The following is an 11,051-nucleotide window of genomic DNA, read 5'->3' as shown; positions in this document are numbered from 1 at the left end:
AGGGAACACCATGAAGCAGTCTAAACAGAGGTAAAGGACGGCAGGAGTTGGAACAAAGAACCGGCAGCCACCAGCTGCAAGCAGTCAGCCTAAATCGGGGACGAGCAATCAGCCACAGGTGTGCCCAGCATTCCCGCCTCCAGCCCGCTCAAGGGTATCTCCAAAAGAAAACACAGGCCAGGAGAAGGCAGGGACAAGAACCAAGAGAAGGCCACTGAAAAATGTGACAGCTGCACAGCAGCACGTCTATAACTATCCGTCAAACGTTGGCTGTGACTCATACAACACATACTGTACATACACACATACTCTATACTGGGCCAAAATGATCACAATGACACTGAGCAGAGTCTTACCTTTTTTAATGCCATCGCCTTCAATGCACAACACTGGCCCAACATCAGCGATTGCGATATGACTTTTATTTTTTTAACATTTTATTAAAAAACAAAAGTTGTTCTGTTATTTTAGGGTTTGCCAAACCATATATACAAAAAATTACAAGTACCAGATTTTGGTTATGACAAAATCAAGTGTACAAAAAGAGCTGAAGGTTTTGTATCTCCCAACAGAAGAGCCTGCAGCCTCTCCCTATGACTGTTGTATGAATGAATGAATGGTTTTATTTGGAACATGTTAGAATATTACAAGGCACAATACAACACTATCCAAACAGACAGGAGAGGAATAGGAAGAAGCACGAGCTTATCAAATCCTAACCCTTCCCCCATGCTCAAAGAAATGATCTATTTTTTAACATGTATACAAATACAATTAATCATGATATTTACAACACTCACAATGGATGTCACCTTAAAACAACATTGTTAAATTAGCGTGTGGTTTCACATATCAGAAATATCTCAAAACTCAGGTGAGAGAAAAAAAAACAGTTTGTTTATCTTAATAAAATGTGTTACAATGTTTTGAATGATTGCTTCTTCTAAAAAAAGGCCTAATTAGAGGTTAAAAAGCAGCCCAAGGTGAGGGTAAAACTGAAAATGAGTACGCCCAATTTGTTTATGTGATGGAAATGCAATAAATATTTTCTTCAAAAGACATGGTAAAAAAGTATTTTTTGCAGTAACAAAGCAGATTGCAACTATTAAATGAACGAAACACAAATGAAGTCGTCGCTCTTTGCCAGCTGGTGACAATGCTACCTGTCAGCATATAACTGACATCATCATACCACCAATTTCTTCCATTTAGCCAATAAATGCAGCAACCACTTAACACAATCAACAAATCTTCATTGGGCTTCCCTATTCTCATGCTGCTTGTTATCACCTAGATTTACAGGTACATCACAATCAAACATACAGCTAATAACATCCTTTCCGCCACCGTCTTGATGCAGGAAGTATACTGTACTTGAAATAACTGGGGTGATCATGTAACATTCATTAGTTAAATATGGATGACAGATGTCTGTTCTAATGATAATTTAGTACGGAATGAACACTGAAGCACAGCATACTGTGCATTTGAACAATTATCAGCTGACTGGGAGCATGGGTTTAAAACAAAATAAAGCTTTTCAAGTCTGTTTGCCACAATTTACAGTGTGTTACTGTTCTCAGGTAAAATAGATGCTCTTACTGGCAGAAGTTAAGTGAACACTACCATTATAATATCACCCTAGATCAAGATCATCCATACAGGAATCCCTTGTTTAATTGGTTCTAAGGATAAGGATAAATAAGGATTCTTTTTTTATAAATAGGATATTTTCATAGTTAGCGCACAGAAAACCTGTTTACAACCTTTTAAATACGTTTTTTAACATTATTAGAGCTCTCGAGACATAAAACAACAACCCTATAGTCACTTTTACACTTGTATTACCCGATATAGTAGATATAATCAGAGAAAATAAGCCATTTAAGACTTAAATAAGACTTGTGCTCATGTGTGTTGGAATAAATGTGTTCTGGACGTTTGAAGGACAGGAAGCGACATCAGGTGTTAAGTTTTAGCTTGTCGTAGGTTACGGCCGCAACAGTAGCCTGTTTTCTTAGGGATTTTTATGAGGGATTATTGTGCCTATTGTGAGATATTTCAAACCTGCAATGAAAACCTGTTGTTCAAGTCTGGCGCTTGTATGTTTCACCGAACATTACAGTAACATTACTGACACCTTGTGACCAGAGTAGAATACTACATATCACAATTTGAATGCGTCTTCTTAATGCCTTAAGATTCATGCTATCATGTCTCTGAAAGTGTCCAATTTGACTAGAAAAAGTCGCTAGATTTGTCGCCAGTCGCCTGTTTGAAAGAAAGTACCTAGAGAAGTCCAATTACTCGCTAAATACAGTGTATCGTGCTGGGAAAGAGTACCCAGCATCCCTTGCAGTGTTCAGATAAGGGTATAATTTTGCGTGTGTGTTTGTGCGTAGGTGTTTATTTTTCATCTCTGTGTGGTGCAGTAGATAAGGTTGCATCGCGTGTTCTATGTGTTAACTTTCTGTTGCCATTGATGTTCGGACCATGAGTGAGAGGGGGGGTTTGGATTAATGATCTCCTGTTCTTTTGTGCAGCATAACTGAGTATTTGCAAAGCTTACAGCTGCAAATTTATAGCACTTCCTTATGCAAGCCAAAGTTTGTCTCTGACTCGTTCCTGTGTGACTTAAAACTAACATCCATCCCTCCTGCAACGTCTTTTCTGGGCCGGACCAGGTGCGTATGAGGTATGTTAAGAAGCGGAGTTTCTTATTTGATCTTAAATGTGCAGTCCAAATTGAATGTATGGGAAACACCAGGACCTTGTACTGGATAATCAGAGAAGAGGAGCGGAATAAAAGTGCTGAATGAACACATAAAATTAAGCCTGGTTCCACAAATCTTCACCTGGACATCCAGTGTAAGCAAAAGAGTGCACACCTTATACTATAAATAAATTCTCTCTCAGCCATTCCCATGCATGGCATCTGTGAAACAAAGCATTTGCTGTTTCTATCCAAGCAAACCCCCAGCAGCTCATGATGTACATATTGTACATATAGTATATGTAGCCAGGTAGCAGGATGAAGAGATTGGATTCTTCTTCACCGGAGGCTCCAGGAGCTGACGGCTCCCTTCCAGCCCGATGGAGGCTGAGTGAGATAGAGTCTGAAAGAAGATAATAGGCTCCTGCAGAAAGTAATCTATTTCTAAAGAAGAAATAACGGTGAATTGTCCCTCCCTTTTCTCCACTTTGCTTCATGTCCCCAACCTCATCCCTTTACAGCTATTTTCAGCAGAAGCCTTGCAGGTCAATTTTGCAATTTAAATATACCAGTTAAACTGACTTTGGGCAGAATTGCAAATATTACAGCTTTCAATCAGATATCCAAAACCTTGCTATCTTATAGCAATGTTGTTTTGTTGCAGCTTTGTGTAAATTCATCCACGTTATTTTACCAACCAATATCAGTCATAAAAAATTATATTACTTTGGCTCTCCTAAATATTGTTACAGCTGACTATTTAGTATAGTCTATTTTGTGCAGACAGCATTTAAGCAACAGTATATTTTCGCTACAGGGCACGGATCGTACATGCTGACATAAAATTTAATTAATGCACTTAAAAAAATATACTATAGTTACTGTTGGCATAAATGGGGGTTAAATGTCAAGTAGTGGATACAAAATAATATTCAGTTAAAGCAGGAGAATACACTCTCTCAAGTACGAGATCGTGTCTTTAGAGTGGAGCTCCTGTGCGTGTCCTGCCCTGTGTGGAATCGGTGCTCCGTTAACACGTTGGAGCGCCACATGTCCTCCTTTAAATAAGGTTGGAATGAAGTCTTGGGGTTGAATGCAGCTTTTACAGCACCAGGAGCACACGTAACCAAGGCATTATCATGACAACAACGGATCCTGTCAGTCTGACGCTCCTGGATAGGACTGTCATATCGGAATCCTTTGCAGATGCAGGATGATGATGATGATTGTGATCACTGGACACATCTGGATTCACTGAAAGAAAAACAGAAATAAGCCTTTTTTATTGTTTGTTATTGTCAACAACAACAACAACAAAAAATGGTGATTTCAGGGTTTTCTTGGCTTTTAAATCAGTTACTGAAAAGTAAAATAGTTTTGCCTAAGATAATTGTGCAATTCCCAAAACATCCAGATTTTGTGATTTCATTTGAACTCTTATAACTACATTTATATTTCTCACACCTTTCACAGCAGCCATCTATTATTGCTCCCACTAAACCATTAGGGACATTGTTCATTTGATTGCAGCCTACTTATTATAGTGGGCTGATGCAGCTAAGGGTCACCTTTGCACCCCAAGCCCCTCAGGTTTTTAGAATACCACAGTGTCATGGACTTGAAGCTAGGTAACGTGGTATCACTGGTGTTAGACGGTTTGCATCGCTTCCCTTGGAAACTTTATGACCATTATTTTTTTGCAAAGGTCATGTGTAGCGTTGAAAACTCCAAGGTATGTACTAATACTGTATTTATTCCTCATGACAGTGTATTTGACCACCTGACGACGTATTTTACAAACAAAAAGCTGTCTTTTCAGGTAATATATAACTTTGGCTGTGTTTTATGCAAAGTTACATTTACATTGTGACCTTGTATGAACTTTTTATCTTGAAGTAATGGATAATTACCACATAATTGTGTTTGACACTTGGCAGCAAACAGTACAGGGCACATATAATTTACAAACAATTAGTTTGATTCTTAAATGAAATCAGAAGGACAAATAATTGTAGATGTTCTATAGCAGCAACAAAATCATGCTGATACGAGATAAGAGATGAATGTTTGGGTCTGTGGCATATACAGTACCCAAAACAACTAGTGAAAAGGAATGGCCTTGGATCATTTTGGATGGATGTTTTATTTTTTTCTTTCGTTTAAACAAGGCAATCAGCATTTTGTCCACTTAATTAAGAAAAGAAAAAATAACAATCATGAATTGATTCAATGAATTGTTCATTTCCTTGGCATCCTAGCGTCAAGCTGTCAAATACTGTACAGTAAATGTGAAAAGTACATCAAGTGGTGCTTAAGAGAGGTTTTAATAGTTTTTTGCCATTGTTTGATGTTATATAGACTTGGACCGCCAACTGCTAAATCTACATCAAGGTACAGTATATGGAAGACCGGAGGAAGTCAAAGTACTTGTTGTCAAAGACATAAAGGAAGTGGACAAACACTGAAGATGGCAGCATCTTGATTAGGGAAAATAAGAACTAAGAAAATAAAAGATTCAACTCACAAAAGCCACCTTGACACTATTTTAACTATTTTCACAATTTTTCCCCCCCGCAATGATACGCAGTTTTTTGTGTGTAAACTTGCAAACAACGAACATTTTGAAACGTTCCAAATTTCTGGCAAGCATAATCTTTGTGTGAACTCGTCATGAATGCAACCCAACCTGCTCGCAAACAATGCGGGCAGTACGTATCAAAGCACGTTACATTGGCATGAATGGGTTACCGCTTAGAAAAAGTCGGGGGAACTTCTCAAGTAATTTCTGGAGCCTCTTGGGTGTTTCTTGTGAAGTTCTGTTAATAACTGATCATAACGCCCAAACTGATGTCGTCTAGTCTGCCGTTCACTCACCCCCACTGTCCGTGCTTTCCTTTTTCAAGTTACGGTTATGCCTTCTTCCGTCTGCATTCTCTCCTGGTCTCGGCAAGTAGCAACAGTACTGCAGCTGTGAGATAATAGCCAAATTTCTTCTCTGCAATGAGACCTTCTCTGGAGTTCAAAATATTGTAAGTCCCTTGCAAATAATTCATGAAGCTAGGGGCGATTCCTGCTATAGCGTGGCATCACTCGGGACACTTACTTATGTTTTGGATTTGCTTGTCGTTACTGAATGTCCGCACGTATCTTAGCTTATTTATTTTGTGTTTATTATTAACAATTATTCCTAATTTACTATTCTAATTAAATGTTGACTTTACTTTTATCCTCATTTAAAAAATTGTTGTTCCTTCCTTTTCCTTAACACTGCACAAGCTGTATGCCGTCTTATTTTAACTCCTATTCGCTTAAGGGTATTTTATTTCTTCACACCTTCCCGTCTTTTCTTTACACAGGACATGAACAAAAATTAAATGAGAAAATGGGAATAAATGATCAGTAATAAATGCTCCTTTTTAGACATGCTGAATTGTGTAAATGTAACCATGTGATGTTCCCTAACATGTTCCTCAGCATCTGAAACAAATAAACCACACCATAGAGATGACACACAGAGGTAAGTGATTGCTTGTTAAAAACAATAAAGACATCAGCAGCTTTCTCTAATCTTGACATTATCACCGCCGAAATTGCCGGGCCTCCACATCCAAGTTAGTATACCCCTTTTAAACTGCTTCCCGCCAGCAAAAGATATCAGTGGAGACAACTGCGCTACACTAGCTGTCTACATCCATCTTGCTGTTTACACCTCTTCGGAAGCCCCAAGTGTTGCGGGAGGAAATTCACGGCCCCCCCTGAGTAAAACAGAAAACTCTCTTTAGTTCTCGTGATGTTTCCTCGGGACACCTCAGACTCTATCTTGTTCATCCTCGTAGAGGAGGCTCAACTCCAACACAAGGCCAGCTGCTCGAGGAGATGCACACTTAAATCCGGGCATCATAAGTCTGTCGAAGACAGGATTACTCTTGCCCACACCCTTTCCAAGTCAATAAAGGCTGTGTTATCAGACTTCACCCAAAGAAGAAAGAAGAGCAGAAGCTTTGTATTCAGCAATCTTCAATAATACTTTCATGACACAGCTGAAGCGGCAGCTGTTCACCCGAGGAGAATCCACCGTGAATTTAACAATTTGAATTATGATTGCAGTTTAGAATGATCTTTGTATTTGTATATTGATTTTCTCATCTGAAATATGTCCATAAAATAAATTGTCATTACAAAGTTAAAACGTGATCGCTGAACGTGGCCTGAAATGAAACACCTATTGATTCACCAAGGAGCAGTCCCCAGGACAGCTATTTGAATGTATATAGCTCACAGACAGTCTGAACATTGCACACAGGAGCAGTGAACATCCACAGCTTATATCGATTTTTCTCACTGAAGCTTCAGAACCTCCAATACAGCAACAAGCAGTCAGACTAAATTTGTCTGTCTGATGAATTCATTTGGCAGATTCTCTCTATTTTTTAAATTTTTTGCACCACACAATTTGTGCCACACGGCGGAACAAATAAACGCTGGAATTTGTTTGTTTACATTCTCCTGACTTACATAAATTAGCTTTATTTGTTTATTTGTTGATTTGATTGGCTCATAATAGATGCGGCATAACCAGCATTCATCCAATGAAATTCTTAGCACAAGCCAGTCGTTTTTTTTTTTCTTTTGCCAAATAGATTCTGTCAAACCACAAATATTCACATAAATCAGTGATTCTGAACTGTGGGTCCATAGCCGAAAAGTACTTTGTGAGTATTAATCTTGTGCTTTTATTCTGAAGGGTATTTTTTCATGCTGCACGATGCCGCATTAATACATCTATAGGTGGCGCTCTGTACACTAGGTCCCCAACTTACCAACATCCGACTAGCGAACATTCGCGGATACGAACACAATCCGACTGGTCTATATTTTATTTTATTTTGCCTTGTACTCGCTCAATCAGTATTTATACTGCTACTGTACATGCTTGACCAGTAGAGGGCACTGTGACACTGCTAATGGGACCAACAGAGGAAGAGTTAGATGCTGGGGAGGGAAAGCTAAATTGTACGACCCGGACAGAGCGTGTGATTAAAGTTTATGAAGAGTTAATAGGCCTGCTTAATTCTACACCACCCACAGAACACTACCTCTTTTAGAAGAGTCTAACGACGACGACGACTTGTCCTTTTTTTCAATAACTCCTCCTCCAACTCCACCACAACTACGTATGCTCGACCACTCCTCTTCAAAGGTAAATAACATTTATCATTACGTATTATATCACTTTTATTATTGTTTTTTTCATTAATTATCCTCATTTAATATTACTGCTGCATCCAAACTCATATTTACATACATACATATATACTGTATATGTATACACGTACATGTAGTACCTATATCATTGGTAATATTACCTTTTCCCCTACTTAAGAACAATTCGACATAAGAACGGTCATCTGGAACCAATTGTGTTCGTAAGTTGGGGACTTAGTGTATTACTATTTGAAACGTGCTGTCATAGAGGAGTGTTCCAGTCCAGTCTCTTGTTGAGCCTTTGAAGTGTTTGATTGTAAGTATGCTATGCTTATTATGTATCAGCTGTTTAAGTGGAATGCACATCTTATTTATCTTTTTAATTCATTGTTGTTTTTTGCAGCCATTTTATTTTCAGTCTTAGTTTTTTGGATGAAAAGACTTCTTGTTTTAGTTAGATTTTAGTCATTTCTACAGTATATGTGATAGTTTTAGTCCAGATTTAGTCGACGAAAACTCAAAAATGTTTTAGTCTAGTTTTAGTAAAAAAAAACACACACACACAAAAAAAAGTTATAAAATGTAATTTATGTCAATAAGTACTGGAAATTGGATGAGGATAAAAACAAAGAGGGGATACAATTTCTCTCTCAATTACAATTACTCAAGTATACCTGTAAAAGTCTACAGGTGATGACAAAATCAAATGTAGGTATATCTTATCTTAAAAGACATAATGTCCCGGCCGAAATGCCATGCATTTTAAACGTCTGATAGAGGGGTCCCCAACCACCCCGCCCATGGGCAGGTACCGGGAAACTTTCAGGCACAATGATAAAAAAATAAAAATCAATGACTAGCTCGTCACTGTCTCGTTTTCGTTATGAAAAAAGGTTCGTCAGCTAAATAATTTCACCATCGTCATCGGTGATGAAAACAATACTGATTTAATTGTCATATTTGGAGGTGTTTGAAATTGCCATGTAAAATTGCTCATGCTAACCGCTATATGGGAATTTCGAATGTAAATTTGCATCAAGCTAGCAAATTTTTTTCAATGCATTTAATTTATGTTGAATGTCATAGAGAAATGATTTTGTATCTTTTGTAAGTCATCTGTGTAGCGCTGTTATTTTGCATTACCTCAAATTCAAACGGCACTGTATTTTCATAAAATATAAGATATTTGAGTTGAAAAATTTCTGCAATTTGGGTCATCGCTTGCCATTAAGGGGTGAGGGTGGGTCCTGCAGCCAAACCAGCTGAGAACCACTGATAGGCCTGTAGATAATAGCTCAGTTCAATAATTATAATTTGTTGCACTGAATAATAAAATAAATAACAATTGCTTCCTCCTACTAGATGATGCAACGTCGGTAGACATTGCGTGTGAATGCTGAAAAGCTGAAGCAAAACTGAAATGCTTTGAAAAGGTATGAAAATCGAAAATTAGAATAAACATGGGAGTTGTTTAGAAGCTGAAGCTGGACTGAAATGCTGTGGAAATATGATAAAACATAGAACCAAAGTAAGAGTAGTTTGGAAGCTGAGCTCACGACTGGAATTGACCCAACGGAATAAGGCTGAATCAGACCAATTGAGCTACAATATGTTACCTGCTTGTTGCACATTTTCTTACATTCTAAACATGTGAATAGTACTTCATCCACTTTGTGCACTGCTTGTATGCACTAGGTGTGAAAGAGACTACTCCAACAAGCTTTGTGCAAAAGGTTGCATAAGCTGTGGACTGTTACAACAAAATACTGTCATTGTTAAAGAAGTGCTGGTTGCAATAAGTTAATAATCAAACAAAATGTAATGTCTTCTTAGTTTAACCATTGCCCTTAAGTAGTCAGAGTACAGTGACATCCATCTGGAATATAATTTCATACATGATGATTGCATACATCGGACTTGGGTTGCGAACCAAGTGTTCTTACCACCTAAGCCTTGTCACTGCTGTAGAATTAGCAGAATGATTTAGTAATAGAAAATGTAAAATTATTTTTGAAAAGTTTTGGTCCCAGTATTGACCCCTGGGGTACTCCGCACATAAACGTGCAGATGTGTATTCTCCTAGCTTCACATATTGCTTCCTGTTTGCTAGGTAGATTTTGACTCAATTCAAAGCTAACCCTTTAAATCCGTCCCTTTCTAATTTTGTAATTAGAATGTTGTGATTAATTGTATCAAAAGCTTTTGTCGGATCCATAAATTCTGCAGCTGTACACTTTCTGTGGTCTATAGTGTTTGTAATTTCCTCTGTGATTTTGATCAGTGCCATGGAGGTTGAAATGTTAGCTCTGTATCCGTATTGGCTGTCCATGAGTAATTCATTCTCACTAATAAATTTGTCCAACCTGTTGTAAAATACCTTTTTTGATAATTTGGGGAAATGGTTGTAATAAGGAGACTGGTCGTTAGTTTGTAAATTGATGTTTGTCTTCGTTTTTGAAAATTGGAACTATCCATCCATCCATCCATTTTCTATGCCGCTTTTCCTCATTTGGGTCGCGGGGCTATGCTGGAGCCTATCCCAGTTGACTTGGGGTGAGAGGCGGGGTACACACTGGACTGGCCGCCAGCCAATCGCAGAAAATTAGAACTACTTTAGTTATTTTCATTTTGTTTGGAAATTCACCGGGCTGGAATGATAAGTTCTGACGTACGTCGATGGTTCTACTATCTCGTTAATGAACTTTTTTTATCATTTCCATTTCAATACCGTTACAATCAGTTGCTGTTTTCGCTCTACCTTTGTTAACAATAGCAACAAATTCCTTTTTTGTCACACCAGTAAGGAAAAAGTTGGATTTGTTTGAATTGGTTAAGAAATGGAGGAGTAGTTAGCGGACAAAAAATGAGGCCGAATAAGAAGAAGTAGGAAGAAAAGGAATAAAAAAGAGATGAAAAATGGTGTACTATGATGTATAAAAGAGTGACTTTGGAAGATGGTTTGGAAGGATCTGCAGTAAACCCACAGTGAAGGGGTTGAGATGTTTGGGAAAGTTGTCTGGGCAATAGGACTCAGTCTGAAGAGACACATTGGTCTGAAAAAGATGCTTACAACTGAAGTGAAATCAATAGTCGCTGATTCCTGAGGACTTGGACCAGCAAGGATCAATACCAC

General features: G+C 38.1%; 1 protein-coding gene across 1 annotated transcript in view; it reads right to left on the bottom strand.

Moving 5' to 3' along the window:
* Positions 1-358: 358 nt before the first annotated feature.
* The window catches only part of gpc5a (glypican 5a), a 172,994-nt gene continuing 162,301 nt past the window's right edge, over positions 359-11,051 (bottom strand). The window contains exon 9 of the mRNA XM_054770652.1: positions 359-3,967. Coding sequence (XP_054626627.1) covers positions 3,816-3,967 — 152 coding nt within the window. The 3' untranslated portion in view covers positions 359-3,815. The remainder of the gene's footprint in view (positions 3,968-11,051) is intronic.

The sequence above is a fragment of the Dunckerocampus dactyliophorus genome, chromosome 3 (genome assembly GCF_027744805.1).
Source record: "Dunckerocampus dactyliophorus isolate RoL2022-P2 chromosome 3, RoL_Ddac_1.1, whole genome shotgun sequence".
Classification (NCBI taxonomy): Eukaryota; Metazoa; Chordata; class Actinopteri; order Syngnathiformes; family Syngnathidae; genus Dunckerocampus; species Dunckerocampus dactyliophorus.
Note: the sequence above shows the minus strand (reverse complement) of the source record. Positions and strands in the feature narration are given on the sequence as shown.